The sequence below is a fragment of the Lotus japonicus genome, chromosome 2 (genome assembly GCF_012489685.1).
Source record: "Lotus japonicus ecotype B-129 chromosome 2, LjGifu_v1.2".
NCBI classification, from domain to species: Eukaryota; Viridiplantae; Streptophyta; class Magnoliopsida; order Fabales; family Fabaceae; genus Lotus; species Lotus japonicus.
In genome coordinates this window covers 59,797,403-59,815,350 of record NC_080042.1, presented here as the reverse complement: position 1 = coordinate 59,815,350, position 17,948 = coordinate 59,797,403, and the positions used below count along the sequence as shown (strand labels likewise).

At 35.6% G+C, this 17,948-nt stretch overlaps 2 protein-coding genes and 1 long non-coding RNA gene across 3 annotated transcripts; 1 reads left to right on the top strand and 2 right to left on the bottom strand.

The window, feature by feature from the left end:
• Positions 1-1,586: 1,586 nt before the first annotated feature.
• LOC130735514 (uncharacterized) lies at positions 1,587-2,234 on the bottom strand. The gene is made up of 2 exons (XR_009018483.1): positions 2,077-2,234; positions 1,587-1,934 (listed from the first exon to the last, which is right to left on the bottom strand). It is a non-coding gene; the product is annotated as an uncharacterized LOC130735514 (long non-coding RNA).
• A 554-nt stretch (positions 2,235-2,788) lies between these two features.
• Positions 2,789-3,520, bottom strand: LOC130736760 (uncharacterized). Its single transcript, XM_057588550.1, has one exon. It carries the CDS (start codon positions 3,518-3,520, stop codon positions 2,789-2,791), a length of 732 nt encoding a protein of 243 aa, XP_057444533.1.
• Positions 3,521-7,728: 4,208 nt separating this feature from the next.
• On the top strand, positions 7,729-8,545 carry LOC130735513 (kunitz trypsin inhibitor 5-like). The gene has a single exon (XM_057587468.1). It carries the CDS (start codon positions 7,731-7,733, stop codon positions 8,364-8,366), a length of 636 nt encoding a protein of 211 aa, XP_057443451.1. The 5' UTR covers positions 7,729-7,730; the 3' UTR covers positions 8,367-8,545.
• Positions 8,546-17,948: the final 9,403 nt, after the last annotated feature.

Here is a 17,948-nt window from a genome sequence, read left to right as displayed (position 1 = left end):
TATTTAAAAAAAGACGAAAGTAACATTTATTTCATAAAGCATTTAATGTCTTTTATGATTTTAAATAAGGAAATTAATAAAATTAAATGTTTATATAATGAAATTGAAGGAAATAAATAATTAATTTCGAAATTATTTTCCATAAATAAATAGTCGATGCATTAAAATTTATTTAGTTATTTTAAATTTCCTTATTAAAAAAACGAAAATAACATTTATTTCGTAAAACATTTAATGTCTTTTATAATTTTAAGTAAGGAAATTAATATAATTGAGTGGTTTATATAAGGAAATTGAAGAAAATAAACAAATAGTCTTGGCATTAAAATTTATTTATTTATTTTAAATTTCCTTATTTAAAAAAAATGAAAATAGCATTTATTCCATAATGCATTTAATGTCTTTTATGATTTTAAATAAGGAAATTAATATAATTAAGGGGTTTATATCAGGAAATTGAAGGAAGTAAATAATTAATTTCGAAAATATTTTCCTTAGATAAATAGTCAATGCATTAAAATTTATTTAATTATTTTAAATTTCCTTATTTCAAAAAAAAAACAAAAATAACATTTATTCCATAAAGAATTTAATGTCTTTTATTATTTTAAATAAAGAAATTAATATAATTAAGTGGTTTATATAAGAGAATTGAAAAAAATAAATAAATAATTTCGAAAATATTTGTCTTAAATAAATAGTCAATGCATTAAAATTTATTTATTTATTTTAAATTTCTTTATTTAAAAAAACTGAAAATAACATTTATTCCATAAAGCATTTAATGTTTTTTATGATTTTAAATAAGGAAATTAATATAATTAAGTGGTTTATATAAGGAAATTGAAGAAAATAAATAATTAATTTTGAAAATATTTTCCTTAAATAAATAGTCAATGCATTAAAATTTATTTAATTATTTTAAATTTTGTTGTTTAAAAAATACGAAAATAGCATTTATTTCATAAGACATTTAATGTCTTTTATAATTTTAAATAAGGAAATTAATATAATTAAGTGGTTTATATAAGGAAATTGAAGGAAATAAATAATTAATTTCGAAAATATTTTTCCTTATATAAAAATTTGTTACCGAATTTAAAAAGTAATTAATTTTTTTTACCTTTTCTTATCATTTTAAAATTTGAAATTATTTTAAAACCAATGAAAATGGGATTCTCGTAATTAATTATTTAAACGTTTTTTTTTCATCTTAAAAATGGAACTTATTTCAAAAGGGATTTTTTTAAAAAAAATCGTATAAAGTAATAATTTGACATGAATGATATTGATATTAGACTAACTTAAATTGGCTATTAAAAACAATTTTTATTTTTAAAAATGTATGGTAAATAAGTCTTTTTTATATATAATCTTGTTTGGATCTTGACCGTAAAAGGATGATGACAAAGAAAAGAAGCACCATTGGACATATATATCTTATTATTATAAATCGCCGGTGAATGCAAAATTGTCAAATATATCAAGCTTGATCCAGCCCACAAGACAAAGTGATGAAGTCAAGGAAAAAATTGTACGTGTAAAACAAAGGAAAAACAAAGTAAATCATGAGAACAATTCGAGAATGAAAAAAATAACAATTATTCTTGGATTTTATTTGATAAATAAAGTAAATCATGAGAACAATCCTCTCATGTAGATTGAGTAAAACAAAACCACGAAAAGATACCCAAGACAAAACAACAACTGATTAAATTTTGGAATGAATAACAACTAACTAAATATTTTCATACACCACCTTAACTTCAATAATTCTATTTGCTATTCTTTCAAACCTAAAACAAACTATGTCACCGCCTCTAATTTCCATTAATTTGCGGAACACTAACGGGATCAATAATAATAATATACCCTTGATCCATATCCGTGAAATTGTTATTTTCAGCGTCTATAGGTCTAATGACACCATAATCCTGTAAAAAAATTGTTGAAAGGGAATGAGGAGAATACCATATTAGGGTTAGTAAAACATGAATTTTGAAGGAATGAGATTAGATTACAATAACACACACCAAAGACATGAAAAATTGATTTCAGATGAGAAAAAATACATACCTTGTATAATCATGAAGAACCACAAAATGAGATCTTGAAGCCATGTAGAAAGGCTCAAAAAATACAAAACGCAGGAGATGATTGAAGAAGCAGTGTAGGTTAAGGAGAAATCCAAATAATGGAGAGATGAATGAAGAATAAGAGTCTTATATAGGCTTTTAAATAGAGAGGAGTGTAGGTTAAGGAGAAGGGTGTACATTAAGAGGAAAGGAGGAATGATTGCCATGTAGGATTTTTAATGAAATTAGCCAATCATGAAATGTCACGTATGCGATGATTGGACCTAGAAAAACCCCTGAATGTATATATTATGGATATAAATATTTTTATTTTATTATTTCTAAGGAAAATAGGTATGCTTCTCGCATACTACTCAATAATTAAGGAAATTATTTTCTTTTCACCAAAACCACAATCCAATAATAATAATAATAATAATAATAATAATAATAATAATAATAATAATAAACTCATAAATTTTTTACTGCCCCACTAGCTGAATCAAATAATATTTCCCAAAACAACTAGCAATATAATTTAAGCAATATTAAGTAATTAATATTATAATATATATGAAAAGAAGGGGGTCTTAGAAAGAATATATTAAGTATTATTATAATATGCCCATTTGTTGTTGTAGCTAGATTTCAATGTTCAAAAGAAACAAGTGCATGTGTTTTTTTTTTTTTTTTGAAATTGGCTTCAATTAAAATTAACTCAAAGCAGGTGATGACGCCATTACATCATTGATCACCAAGTGATCAGCAGCCTGAGGAACCTCCTCCACCCAAACAGAGTTGGGGAAATCAGAAGCATTCCTTGCCAAAAAGTCTGCAACATAATTGCCAGTGCGTCTTACAAAAAGCAAATCAAAAAAACTAAAAGCAGGAATTAAAGTACGACAATCACGAACAATAGCATCTAAATAAGATAAACCAGCTGTCCCCTTCTTCCACCAAGTAAAGAGCTGAAGACAATCCGTCTCAAAGCACACCGATCGAAATCCAAACTCCACAGCCAATTGCATTGCCCAACGGAGACTTGAGGCTTCTCCAAGCAAGGGGGAAATAACATTAACTGGGTAAAAAGCAGCAGCTCCTAAAACCTCTCCATTTGAATCTCGAGCCACCATCCCATAACCACACACCCCATCCTTGATGGATGCATCCACATTAACCTTAATCAACCCCACTTCAGGCCGCTTCCATGACGCTGCGCGAGTACCCTCCTCTGAACGGTGAATGGGCTCCGCGACGTCCCTAGGATGAAGAGTAGAGCATCTACGAAGCACCTCCCCGACGTCCAAGCGTCGCCCTTTGAAAACCATTGAGTTCCGAGCTTCCCATGTTGCATATAAGAGCGTTTGAACAGCAGCTGTTAACTCAGGTTCATCTTCATGCAAAACCGCCACCATAAAATCAACCATGGAAGTGAAATTCTCCATTCTAATTGCCAATTCAGAGGCAAACCAAACCCTCTCCACAGCTGGGCATTTGAGAAAAACAAAGTAAATAAAGCTCAACTAGTAATTTTTTATTTTGACAACTTGCTCAACTACTAATGAAAAGGCTTCTTGGGAATGGCCAGCACATGCCCTACCTGCATAAGGAAAAAAAAAAAAGAATTCAAAAACTACACATTTTTCTTTTGTTGCAGCTAGATTTCAATGTTCGAAAGGAACAAATGTGTGATTATTATTCCCCATTATATTACTAAATAAAGCTCGACTAGTAAACATTTTTTTTACAACTTGCTTGCTTAACCTTATTACGAGGAGTACTAATGAAAAGGCCAGCACATGCTCTACTGTTTACGATAATATTTGGTAAACAAACATTCTCCAAATTCGATTGAAAAAAGTTTAAAATTAGGGTTTTTTTTTGGGAAAACGTCTAATCAAAGTGTTGTGTGCAAAATGTGTTTTTCGACAAATAAGAGTGAACAGGTTAATTTGCAAAGGAAACAAGTAATTTATAAAGACTGGAAACTGAATTTCATTAACCAAAATGCAAAGTACGGGAAACGTAAATCGAAAAACAAAGGGAAGTTACATCAAATGAGAAATTGACAGGAAATTGAGCAAAATAACAAGTTTTGCAACATACTCCTTCATCATCACGTTAGGTTCTTGAAGTCTCTTTGATGCGGACATGTGAGCTTTTTAGTGAATATTTGGAGTTGAGTTGGGAACTCTTTTTCTGAATGATCTTCTCCTATTTATAGTGCTCCATTGCTTCACATGTCCTTGACAGTTTTTCTTTTCCTCTGCTGAATAGGTTGGTGGGCTTGATACTCCACGATCTCATATTTTCTCCAGAAGCTTCTTGCATCGTAGGAATGAGCATGCATCTCAACCGCTTGCCTGCATCGTGGGTGGCCTACGCCGTGGGGGGAGGCACGCGTTCTTAACTGTTTCCTTGCATTGTGGGTGAGTTCACGTGCCCTTAACTGCCCACTTCTTTCGTAACTGCTCTAAGCGTTGTGGTTGTCGAGTTCCATGATTAACCCAACTTGCCAATTTAACTTAGTATTTTTCCTGGCTTTTTTTTGCCAGATTTCGACAAATGTCGACAACCCTTCCATTGCTTGTTCTGCGTCGACAAACCTTACCAATTAAAATTTTAATTTGGATTAACACCTACGTACCCGCATCCAAACAGGGAAAAGAAAAAGAATTCAAATACTATATACACATTTTTCTTTTATTTTTGGCAACCCGCCATTAGTTCACATGATATAATTAATCTTAGTAGCATTTTTAATTTAAATTAGCTTCTATTTCTTCAGATTTGATCTTTCCATTGAAAAATTATTCACATAATTTTTTCTAAATTTTGAAGTCTTTTGAGTAACATTTCAATTACATTTTCTCTACCGTATGGTCCGTATGGTCCATTGAAAAATTATTCACATAATTTTTTCTAAATTTTGAAGTCTTTTGAGTAACATTTCAATTAAATTTTGAAGTCTTTTGAGTAACATGTCAATTACATGTTAGATAAAAGACCATTGATAATAATGTGTTAAATATTACCGGAACAATACATTAGTTAAGAGGGAATGGGTTTTTTGCATAGTTATAAAACTCGGACTGGACCGGCCGGTTCGACCGGTTGAACCGGGAACCGGACCCTTGACCGGTCCGAGCCATTAAATGGATCGGGCATGTAATTGAACCGGTATGAACCGGTTTGGACCGGCCGGTTCAGGTAATAAACCGGCGACTCGGCCGGTTTTTTTTGGACCGGTCAGTCTTTTTTTTTTTTTTTTTTTTTTCTGAATTTTTTTTTTGTCGAAACTGTTTTTAATGGTCAAACTGTAATTAATTTACATTTAATGTTAATTATTTGGTCAAATGATATTCAATTGAGAGTTATTTAAAAAAATTGTCATGGCTAGGACTTGAACACAGGACCTAAAGGAGGAAAGCTAATCCAAATTTCCACTACACCACCTTACTTCTTGTTTAGAAGAATGCATATTATTTTATATATATGATATACTAAGGTTATATTTTAAATTATTATAATTTTTTAATATAAACCGAGTCAAGCAATCAAACCAATGACCCAGTGGTTGAATCATTGACTCATTGACCCAGTGCCTCGACCGAGTCGATCACCGGTCCGAGTCTGATAACACTGGTTTTTTGTTTCTTTTTTTGGAATGGTGACAGGTGGGAACGATATTCAATGCACGCACCTTAATACTCTCATATGGCCATGGGAACAAGCATTTGGCTTCATCATAGCAGCTGACTCAATTATTTCTCCTGAGAAAAAGAATGATGCACCGAAGGTCTTTACACCGTCAACCAATCAGATTTTGAGGATGTGTCACATTAATTAATAAAATTAAATAAAAAGAGAGATTTTATCACATCCTTACAATTTGATTGGTTTATGATGTAAAAAAACTTTACACCGTCGGTGTATAGAAATTAAACTCATAACTCTTTCTCCCTAGCTTGTAAAATAATATTTTCTCATGCAAATTGATCCATATCACAAACAAATCACGTGTTCCAATTTCCGAAAATCTTATCTTTATGCATCCCCCATTCACATGTTCTTATTTTGGGTTTATTCTATTCTTATGAATCTAATGCTTTGCCTGGTGAAATAAAAAACCGAGAAGATAAGTAGAGAAAAAGATGTGATATATAAAATAAATTTATAATTTTTTGGTACTATAAAACAGAAAGAGATAGTGAGGAGACGATATTACTTTTTGGGTTTAAAAATAATTATTTTTAATATAAAACACGTTCTAGCGGCCAAATGTGATTTCTGTATGTCCTAACCGCAATAAAGTGCGATCTGGTTTTAATATAATTTTTTGTAATATAAAACACTTTCTCATGGTCATAAAACAACTTTTACAATCGCGCCAATAAAGTGTGAAAATTAGAAAATAAATAATAAAAACAAGAATAGCTCATCTCTCATCAAAGAGACCATAAAAAGCTATGGATTTCCAAAAATATAAAAAAACTATGGGACCCACCAAAACTCTCTCTCTCTACCTTCGCCCCTAATGCTCCACCAAACAAGAGAGATTTCTCCATTTATCTCTTATCTCAGTCTCTTCTAGCTCTCTCCTATTATAGTGTAAAGTGTCTCATTTAATTTGATATAAGGAACTTTTTGCAAATTTCACTCGAACCATATTTCTTATTTTACTTTTGCTTAGCTCCTACAATACCTCATATATTTATATATTTTTATTTCCAACACTTTACTTTTAATTCAATTTTAATATCAAATCAAACCTTAAAATTAAATATTAATTAATTATGATATAATAAAATTGAACATGGTAAGTTAATATTAATTTTAATGTATTGAATTTGGCTTCATCATAGCACGTGACTTAATTCTTTCAATTCCCCCAAGCATGTAAAATAATATTATCCTCGTACAAATTGATCCATAACAAACAAATCTCGTGTTCCAAAAATATATTATCTTTATGCAAATTGATCTATAAATGAGAATGAGAGCATCTCCCATGTTCTTATTTTATATTTATATTATTTTGTGAGTCTAAATGTCACATCAGATATAAGTAACTCATAAGTAATAGATGCAAATTTCGCTTCGACCACATATTTTTATTTTACTTTTAACCAGATCCTACAACACTCCATATATTTTTATATTTTTATTTTCACCTATCTTTTTTTGTTACATATGAAATAGAAACAGCGAGAGAAGACTAAACTACAACATCATTACATCGCAAAACAATTACCCTCAAAGAGGGAATCCTCCTCCAAATACGTCAAGAAAAGTTCTCACGGAAAGCTTAACGTACAGGCAAGCCAATTTGTAGCTATATTTCCACTAATTTAAATTTAAATATTAAATCAATACTTAATTCTATTATTGATGTTCATGATCACTTTCTTTCCTTTTTTTTAATTGATCTCAATTGATAAATGAGAGATAAAATATATATTTTTTAATCTAAAAAAATAAAAACTAAAAAAGCAAAGTTGCTTGCAATAGTTGCTGAAATAATTGAATCTTATTTTTAAAAATTATAACAACTTCAACTCAAACTTTCTAGTGAGAAAAATATACAAACTAATTCTTAATTTATAAATAAAAAAATAAGAATCCAGGTTGGAGTTGCTCCCACAAACAAATCTCATGTTCCCCTTTAAGCGCATTATAAATCTCATGAAGACCTCACTCATAGCCTTTTCCTACATTTGTTTTGCCTTGATTGGCATAACAACTTCTGCAGCAGTACCTGAACCAGTGCTTGACACCTCAGGCCAGAAACTAACAACAGGTGTCAAGTACTACATTTTGCCTGTCGTAAAAAGTGGAGGGCTAACACTTGAAAGCACAGGCAACAAGTCCTGTCCCATTAGTGTGGTTCAATCGAAGTTTAAAGATGGGAATGGAGACACAGTTACCTTCACACCCTACAATGCTAAAGATGGTGCCATCCTCACCTCAACAGATCTCAACATCATAACTACTCCCATTAAATCTCCCTGTGGCCCATCCTTTGTGTGGAGGCTTCTCAAAGAGTCAACTGGGTTGTGGTTTGTGGCTCTTGGTGGTGTTGAAGGAAATCCAGGTGCTGATACTATTGTCAATTGGTTCAAGATTGAGAAAGCTGGCAAACACTACGTGCTTTCTTTCTGTCCCTCAGTCTGCAAATGCAATACTCTATGCAGGGAACTTGGGATATATGTTGATGGTGTGGACAAGCATTTGGCTCTCAGTGATAAAGTCACACCCTTTAAAGTCATGTTCAAAAGGGCTCAAGTTTAAATTTCCAGAAATCACCAAGCTAGCTAGAAATGAATAAAAGTAGTTGATACTTGATACTACTATAGTCTAGCTAGAAATCAATTTCAATTATGTTCTGCTCATCTACTGCACAACATGTGCCTTTGCATGTAAGCTTTGGTGTAATCAGTGATCAGTGATATAATCACCCCCTTTATCAACTTAATTCTCTTTTTCTTATTCTTTAGTTATTTAATTTCTTATGTTGTTAATTATGTGGTAAAATAAAATTTAAGAGCGTAGAGAAAACGAATAATGATGCGTTCAAAAATAATTTAAGAAGTGTGAACGCATCATTCTGCTATCCCGATCGCCATGCAGCGCCATCTTCACCGTGGAGGTAATATTCTGGCCCTTATTCATGTCAAGATTCCCATTTCTATTTCTTTAATTGATTCTTTGGGGCAAACGCATCTAATTAACTTATGATTTGAACCAAAAACTCTCTTCTAGATTGTTGCTCTGTTTTGTTTATATAAGTTATTTTTTTGCTTGAGACTAGTGAGAGTTATCTGACTTTGAATGTATATAATCTCGTATTGAATTTGCTCACGAAGCTACATAAGCTTTTTACTGTATTTTGGTTGAATATGCATCTAAATAACTCATGGAATTAGGCCGAACACTCTTAGAAGCCAAATCATAAATTAAAGCAACATTAGATATTCATTAAGCATAGTGACAAAGATCATCTCACTGGCCAACAATAACAACTCAAACGCCTCTTCCCCGCCGCCACATTTACCTCCACCGTCGCCGCCACGGCCTCCACCATGATCACTACTATCACCACCAACCTCTCAAGGTCAATCTGAATAGATTGCAAGAGAGAAAAACAAAATGGTTAGAAACTCAGGGAGAGTGAATGATAGCTACAGAGAGATTGCAAGGTTTATCAGACGAAGGAAACTGGTTATTCTACTCTACACTAAAACAATTTGTATCTTAGAAAAACAAAATGAATACAATTCAACGATAACCCATTGAAGTACAAAAATCAATTTTCTTAGATTAGAAGTACTACACTCTGCAATTGAAGTGCACAAATCAAATGGAGAGGGAAAATTGCTTTGCCCTTTACAAGGATCACCTATGATCAGTGAAAAAGATGTTTCACTTAAAATCTATATAATGCTAACCAGCCAAACATAATTCTTTCTCTTCTCTTCTGCACAAGGGTAAGATCAAACCTTTTATCTGAGAGCAAAAACAAGATTACTAATACAGTGATGATAGACTTGTGTCCTATTCTTCATCATGTACTCAAGAAATGTCCTTCAAAGGGGATTACTCTTGCATATATGCTAATGAAGTCCATAAGCAAGGGAATGTGTTATGTCTCATAATAAAAAGATCTTCTAAACAAATGTATAATTTTCAGAGATGGAGCAATAGATTGTATTTTAATTTTCACCTAATAATGAAGAATGTGTTATGTCTCATAATAAAATAAAGCAAGTAAAGCATATCTCATGTAAACTAACACCACAGGAAGTCCATGCCTGCTGCAAATGAACACTGTCATATATGACCTTCTTCACTCTGAAGAAAACACAAGATGAGATATCATTTAGGAAAATTACCATATTATACAAGGAGATAAAGGGCAATTGTAAGATCAAGTTTTGATCTAGTAGTACAACTCTATGTTTTGATGATTACAAGTTAACCTTTTGATATGAACAATTGTGGTACTCTAACGTGTTTTTCTGAGTGTGCTATTTACAGGCTCTGACCTCAACTCAATCTCACACAAATCAGAAGCACTGTGTATAAAGAGTGACCCAAGCAACGCTTTCGCATTCACCATGTTCAGTATGAACAGTGGAAAAGCTTCAGAAGTTCTGAAGTTATACAAACTCTGATGAGGACTCAGTCACTAGAAGCTCTGAAGATCCATAAGTTCTGATAACCAAGAAACACTGAAGGTTCAGATGTTCTGATGGTGTAGAAGACTCTGAAGATCCAGAAGCTGAATAGTGGAAACTCTGAAGTCCAGAAGCAAGAAACTCTGAAGGCCATGTTCTTCCCTCTGAGTTCAGAATCAGAAGATACAATGGTCAGAGGATCTGTGCTTTCCCTCTGACTCTGATCAACCGGCTTCACAAGTTCCAATATGAAGCATTCCCCTGATCAAGAGTCTCCTAGGTTTAAAGGTCGCGTCGCTATCCAAGTACAAAAGCTACTGTACCTTCCTGACGACTTACCTAACGTTCTCAGCCACAGCAGAAGCTGGATTTTCCAGAACTGTCCTCCAACGGTAGCATTTCCCATGCATTGCTCAACCCTAATCCTTGGAGTATATAAAGAGGCTGAAGACTGAAAGAAACGGCTAGAAGCATTCATATACGCAAGACAATCTAAAATTCTTCTAAGTTTTCTTTCATCTGAAATTCATTGAGTTTACTATTAGCTTTTTAGAAGCAAATCTCTTGTAAACAATTCTTTGATAAACAGTTTGTTTAGTTCCTTTAGGAGATCAAGGTTGATCGGATCCTAGAGAAGACTAAGAGAGTGAATCTTAGTGTGAGCTAAGTCAGTGTAATTGTTAGTCACTTGTAGGTTTCAAGTGCAGTTGTAACTCTTACCTGATTAGTGGATTGCCTTCATTCTAAGAAGGAAGAAATCACCTTAACGGGTGGACTGGAGTAGCTTGAGTGATTTATCAAGTGAACCAGGATAAAATCCTTGTGTGCTTTTCTATCTCTTATCTTTAGCACTTAAGTTCTCGAAAGATTTGTCAAAATCTTTAAGGTGGAAGTTTTATACTGAAAACGTTATTCAAACCCCCCCTTTCTACCGTTTTTCATACCTTCAATTGGTATCAGAGCGCAAGTTCTGATTACCACACCTAACAGTGTTCAGTGATCCGGGCCGGTGTGAAAAACAATGGCTGCCACCACCAGTGAAACTCAAAGAGATGGTTACAATGCAAAGCCTCCTATGTTCGACGGTCAAAGGTTCGAATATTGGAAAGATAGACTGAAAAGTTTCTTTCTGGGTTTCGATGCAGATCTCTGGGATATTATTGTGGATGGCTACGAGCGTCCAGTTGATGCAGATGGCAAGAAGATCCCAAGGTCAGAGATGACTGCAGATCAAAAGAAGCTGTACTCACAACATCACAAAGCAAGAGCAATTCTTCTAAGTGCTATTTCCTATGAAGAGTACCAGAAGATTACAGATCGTGAGTTTGCTAAAGGCATTTTCGAATCTCTGAAGATGTCTCATGAAGGAAACAAGAAAGTCAAAGAATCAAAGGCATTGTCTTTGATCCAAAAGTATGAATCCTTCATCATGGAGCCAAATGAGTCCATTGAAGAAATGTTCTCCAGATTTCAGCTGCTTGTAGCTGGCATACGACCTCTCAACAAGAGCTACACAACAAAAGATCATGTCATAAGGGTCATCAGGTGTCTTCCTGAAAGTTGGATGCCTTTGGTGACTTCAATAGAGCTCACGAGAGATGTTGAGAATATTAGTTTAGAAGAACTCATCAGCATTTTGAAATGCCATGAGCTGAAGCGCTCAGAGATGCAAGATCTGAGGAAAAAGTCCATAGCCTTGAAATCCAAATCTGAAAAGGCTAAGGTTGAGAAGTCAAAAGCTCTTCAAGCTGAAGAAGAGGAATCTGAAGAAGCGTCAGAAGATTCTGATGAAGATGAGCTGACTCTGATCTCCAAGAGACTCAACCGCATCTGGAAGCACAGGCAGAGCAAGTACAAAGGCTCTGGGAAGGCAAAAGGAAAGTATGAGTCCTCAGGCCAGAAGAAGTCATCAATCAAGGAAGTCACATGTTTTGAGTGCAAAGAATCAGGGCACTACAAAAGTGACTGTCCAAAGTTGAAGAAGGACAAGAAGCCAAAGAAGCACTTCAAGACAAAGAAGAGTCTGATGGTGACATTTGATGAATCAGAGTCAGAGGATGTTGACTCTGATGGTGAAGTCCAAGGACTCATGGCTATTGTCAAAGACAAAGGAGCAGAGTCAAAGGAAACTGTTGACTCTGACTCAGAATCAGAAGGAGATCCTAACTCAGACGATGAAAATGAGGTATTCGCTTCTTTCTCTACCTCTGAACTGAAACATGCATTGTCTGATATTATGGATAAGTATAACTCCTTATTGTCTAAGCATAAGAAGCTGAAAAAGAACTTATCTGCTGTTTCCAAGACTCCTTCTGAACATGAGAAAATTATTTCTGATTTGAAAAATGATAATCATGCCTTGATCAATTCTAACTCTGTGCTTAAGAACCAGATTGCTAAGTTAGAAGAAATTGTTACTTGTGATGCCTCTGATTGTAGAAATGAATCTAAGTATGAAAAGTCTTTTCAAAGATTCCTAGCTAAAAGCGTGGATAGAAGCTTAATGGCTTCAATGATCTATGGCGTAAGCAGAAATGGAATGCATGGCATTGGCTATTCTAAACCAATTAGAAATGAGCCCTCTGTGTCTAAAGCTAAATCCTTGTATGAGTGCTTTGTTCCCTCTGGTACCATATTGCCTGATCCCGTACCTGCTAAAGTTGCTAAAAACCCTCTTAAAAAGGGATCCTTCTCTATGACTAAATATCATGCAAATATTCCTTTAAAATATCATGTTGAGACACCCAAGGTGATCAGAACCTCTGGGGTAACTAACAAGAGAGGACCCAGAAAGTGGGTACCTAAGGATAAGATTATCTATGTTGCAGATATCCTTGATAGCTCCACTGAAACACCAATCATGGTATCTGGACAGTGGATGCTCGCGTCACATGACGGGAGAAAGGCGTATGTTCCGAGAGCTGAAACTTAAGCCTGGAGGCGAAGTTGGCTTTGGAGGAAATGAAAAGGGTAAAATTGTTGGTACTGGTACTATTTGTGTAGATAGTAGTCATGCATTGATAATGTGTTATTGGTAGACGGCTTAACACATAACTTATTGTCTATAAGTCAATTAGCTGACAAGGGTTATGATGTTATATTCAATCAAAAGTCCTACCGGGCTGTAAGTCAGATCGATGGCTCTGTTCTGTTTAACAGCAAGAGGAAGAACAACATTTATAAGATCAGATTATCTGAGTTGGAGGCTCAGAATGTGAAGTGCCTTCTGTCTGTTAATGAAGGGCAGTGGGTATGGCATAGACGGTTAGGGCATGCCAGTATGAGAAAGATTTCTCAGCTGAGCAAGCTAAACCTTGTCAGGGGCTTACCCAATCTGAAGTTCGCTTCAGACGCTCTTTGTGAAGCATGTCAGAAAGGCAAATTCACAAAAGTCCCTTTCAAGGCAAAGAATGTTGTCTCAACCTCAAGGCCGTTGGAACTTCTGCATATCGACCTTTTTGGACCAGTGAAAACTGAGTCTATAGGTGGCAAGAGATATGGGATGGTTATCGTTGATGACTATAGCCGCTGGACATGGGTAAAGTTTCTAACCCGCAAGGATGAGTCTCATGCTGTGTTCTCTACCTTCATTGCTCAAGTGCAAAACGAGAAGGCTTGTAGGATTGTGCGTGTCAGAAGTGACCATGGTGGAGAGTTTGAGAATGACAAGTTTGAGAGTCTGTTTGATTCCTATGGAATTGCACATGATTACTCTTGTCCCAGAACTCCTCAACAAAATGGTGTTGTTGAGAGGAAGAACAGAACTCTTCAGGAGATGGCTAGAACCATGCTCCAAGAAACTGGCATGGCTAAGCACTTTTGGGCAGAGGCAGTAAATACAGCATGTTACATTCAGAACAGAATCTCTGTGAGACCAATTCTGAATAAGACTCCTTATGAATTGTGGAAGAACATAAAACCCAACATTTCTTATTTTCATCCTTTTGGCTGTGTTTGTTATGTTCTCAATACTAAGGATAGATTGCATAAATTTGATGCTAAGTCTTCTAAGTGTCTATTACTCGGTTACTCTGAGAGATCTAAAGGTTTTAGATTTTATAATACTGATGCTAAGACCATTGAAGAGTCTATTCATGTTAGATTTGATGATAAGCTTGACTCTGACCAGTCAAAGCTAGTTGAAAAGTTTGCAGATTTAAGCATTAATGTTTCTGACAAAGGCAAAGCTCCAGAGGAAGATGAGCCAGAGGAAGATGAACCAGAGGAAGAAGCTGGTCCCTCTAACTCACAAACTCTGAAGAAGAGCAGAATCACTGCAGCTCACCCTAAGGAATTGATTCTGGGCAACAAAGACGAACCAGTCAGAACCAGATCTGCCTTCAGACCCTCTGAAGAGACCTTGCTCAGTCTGAAAGGATTGGTGTCCTTAATTGAACCCAAGTCCATAGATGAAGCTCTTCAGGACAAGGATTGGATTCTGGCCATGGAAGAAGAACTGAATCAATTTTCCAAGAACGATGTTTGGAGCTTAGTGAAGAAGCCTGAGAGTGTCCATGTTATTGGAACGAAGTGGGTATTCAGAAACAAGCTGAATGAGAAAGGAGATGTAGTCAGAAACAAGGCAAGGCTAGTTGCTCAAGGCTACAGCCAGCAGGAAGGAATAGACTACACTGAAACATTTGCTCCAGTAGCAAGACTGGAGGCAATCAGACTGTTGATCTCTTTCTCAGTAAATTACAACATAGTTCTACATCAGATGGACGTAAAAAGTGCCTTCCTAAATGGTTATATCTCAGAGGAAGTCTATGTTCATCAACCCCCAGGTTTTGAAGATGAGAAGAAACCAGACCATGTGTTCAAATTGAAGAAATCACTCTACGGTCTGAAGCAAGCTCCCAGAGCATGGTATGAGAGACTTAGCTCATTCCTTCTGGAGAATGAGTTTGTAAGGGGTAAAGTAGATACAACTCTTTTTTGCAAGACTTATAAAGATGATATCTTAATTGTGCAAATTTATGTTGATGATATTATATTTGGTTCTGCTAATCAATCTCTATGCAAAGAATTTTCTGAGATGATGCAGGCTGAATTTGAGATGAGTATGATGGGAGAATTAAAGTACTTTCTGGGAATACAAGTTGATCAAACACCAGAAGGAACATATATCCATCAGAGCAAGTACACTAAAGAACTTCTGAAGAAGTTCAATATGCTGGAATCTACAGTGGCCAAGACTCCAATACATCCTACATGCATTCTGGAGAAAGAAGATAAAAGTGGTAAAGTATGTCAGAAGCTCTATCGTGGCATGATAGGTTCACTTCTATACTTAACTGCATCTAGGCCTGTAAGACCCGGATTTTCGGAACAAGTTAATTTCCGACTCACGCGTGGAATCAGTGTAAGTGTGACAGGAGTTTGATATTTGAGAAAGATTAATGAAGAAGAAAGTTCAGGAATTGCTCGAGGAATGTGGCGTTGTTTCTTTCTGAGCTAGTGCGAGTCGTCTGCACACCTGCCTTATGGCGAGCATGTCCAGAATAGGCTAATTTCGCTTTTAAAGCAATGTTTAGGCGATATTTCGAATTCTTGGAAAATTTCAAGATTCTCTTTATTTTTCCTTCGACTAGCATTTCATTTCGGAACTCTGGACTGTACGCACGATAGTATTTACTTTTCGGATGTCCGCCGACGCTAATTTCTTTGCTTCGAAACCTTAGTTTTGAGCGAAGGATGAAGACTTTTTCTATTCGGGACTTCTAACGAAGATTCCGTCCGCTTTGCCAGACTTGTTTCGACATTTCCAATCTTTCTTCTGTTGGAAGTTTTGTCGTCTGAGCATCACAGCAAAAAGTAGTTTTTCGGGACAGACTAACTTACACCGCTTTTGGCGTTTTGGATATCGTTTTTCCTAAATCTTAGATATTTGTTTTGAGTTCTGGAATTCTGACGCCAGAATCTCTCTTAGAATTCCACGGTGATCGTGCTGCAAAAATCGGAATCGCGAAATTTTCATTTTCCCGCGATTTCGCCTGCCTATAAATAGCTCAAAAAGCAAAAATTCCTTCATTTTCTTCCTATTGTGGCTGAATTTCGTGGAGAGCAAGGGGGGAGGAGATTTTCGCGAAAACTTGACCAATCTTCGCGCAGTTCGTCCCTACTTCTAGGTATCGAGGTAACTAACACGATTCCTACCTCTGATTGTTGTTTCTGTTGCGTTTCTAAAGTCGTTTCTGTGCTCACAGTTTTGAGCTTTTTCTAAAATGGTTCGATTTCTTCGATTTCTTGGTTGGGTTATGTTCCTTACGTTTCCCTGAGTCTAAAACCTCTGTCAGTAAACGCTGATTGTGATCCAGTTGTCCAGGATCTGAAAAACTGTTTCAAAACCCTTTTTGTCTCACATTTCGAAACTTTATTGTCGAAAAGACTTAATCTGACTTCGTGCCTTTAGGATTTGTTGTCACGGATGTCATGAGGATCATTGCTGTCAAATTTGTTTTCAGAACTGATAACTTTGAAGTTTTGAGCCTTTATTTTGGACCAAAATGCCCCTGGATAGTTGTATTTCGGCCCGATTGTCCGAAAATTGTTCCGACAGTTTCTTTGCCTTAGTTTTACCCTAAAACTACCTTGTGAATTGATTTGATCGAAGAAAAAGAGCCGAAGCCCTTTTCTCCTTATGGCCGTGGGCTATTTCCTAAGGGGGGGGTGGGAGTTTTTCGTTTTCGAAAACTTGTCCTTTCGTACCCGATTGTCGTATTCTGAAGCTTTAATGCTTTGTCTATCATTTATGTATTGTTTTGCGATCGAACTAATCGATTTTGTTTGGTTTCTGCTTTGTTTTCCTCCGAGGTTCAGTTGAAGGAACTTTGGAATACTCAGAGCAATTGTTTGAGGAGAACTTTGTTTGCGAAGCTGGAACAGCTCGAGGTTAGGGCAACTTGCTATATTTAGCTATGATTGCATGATAGGCGTCGATAAATTCGACTTATGCTTTATCTGATGTTGTTTATGATGATGATTTATTGTTATGATTGTTTTCATAACTTATGATATTGATGATGTGTTGAATTGAGCGTTTTGACGCAACTTCGGAGTGGAGGTTCATTGACCTGGTGATCTTTGACATTTCGGGTTGGATGAACAACCCTAGGCAAGTCCGAATGTGGGGTTTGAGACTTAGCCATTTGTTGGGATTCGTTGGAATTCCTAGACTTTCCCCGGGAAATGTATTTTGGGTGGTTGATTTTTTGGAAACTTAGAATGATAGAGCTTTCGAAAAATAAAGACTTGGGAAACTTAGACTTTGAGAAATAAACTCATAATTTGACTAATTTGAATTGAAATCATTTTTATTAACGTTTAAGCATAGGAGAACTGAAGGGGAAAAATATTTACGAAAGGCGGGGAAAAGTCGACCTTTGTTGTGGGTTTGGAGAGTTATCGGAATTGAGAAAGCCACTAAGGTGAGCTATGGTGATGATTGAAAGTCACCGAGTACGTTAGTACTCTTGGGGAGTGTTGTGGAGCCGTGTTGTATTGACCGACACCTAGTGCTCTTGTTGTTTGGGCTGTGTTGTATTGACCGACACTAGACCCTCGTGTAATCTTGTTGGTGGAGTTGTGTTGTATTGACCGACACTAACTCTTGGGTTGTTTTGAGTTTGGGTCGGAGCAGTTTTTGACCATCGAGATTTGATGAGTCAGATGACTCAAGAAGTCATCAAGGGTGATC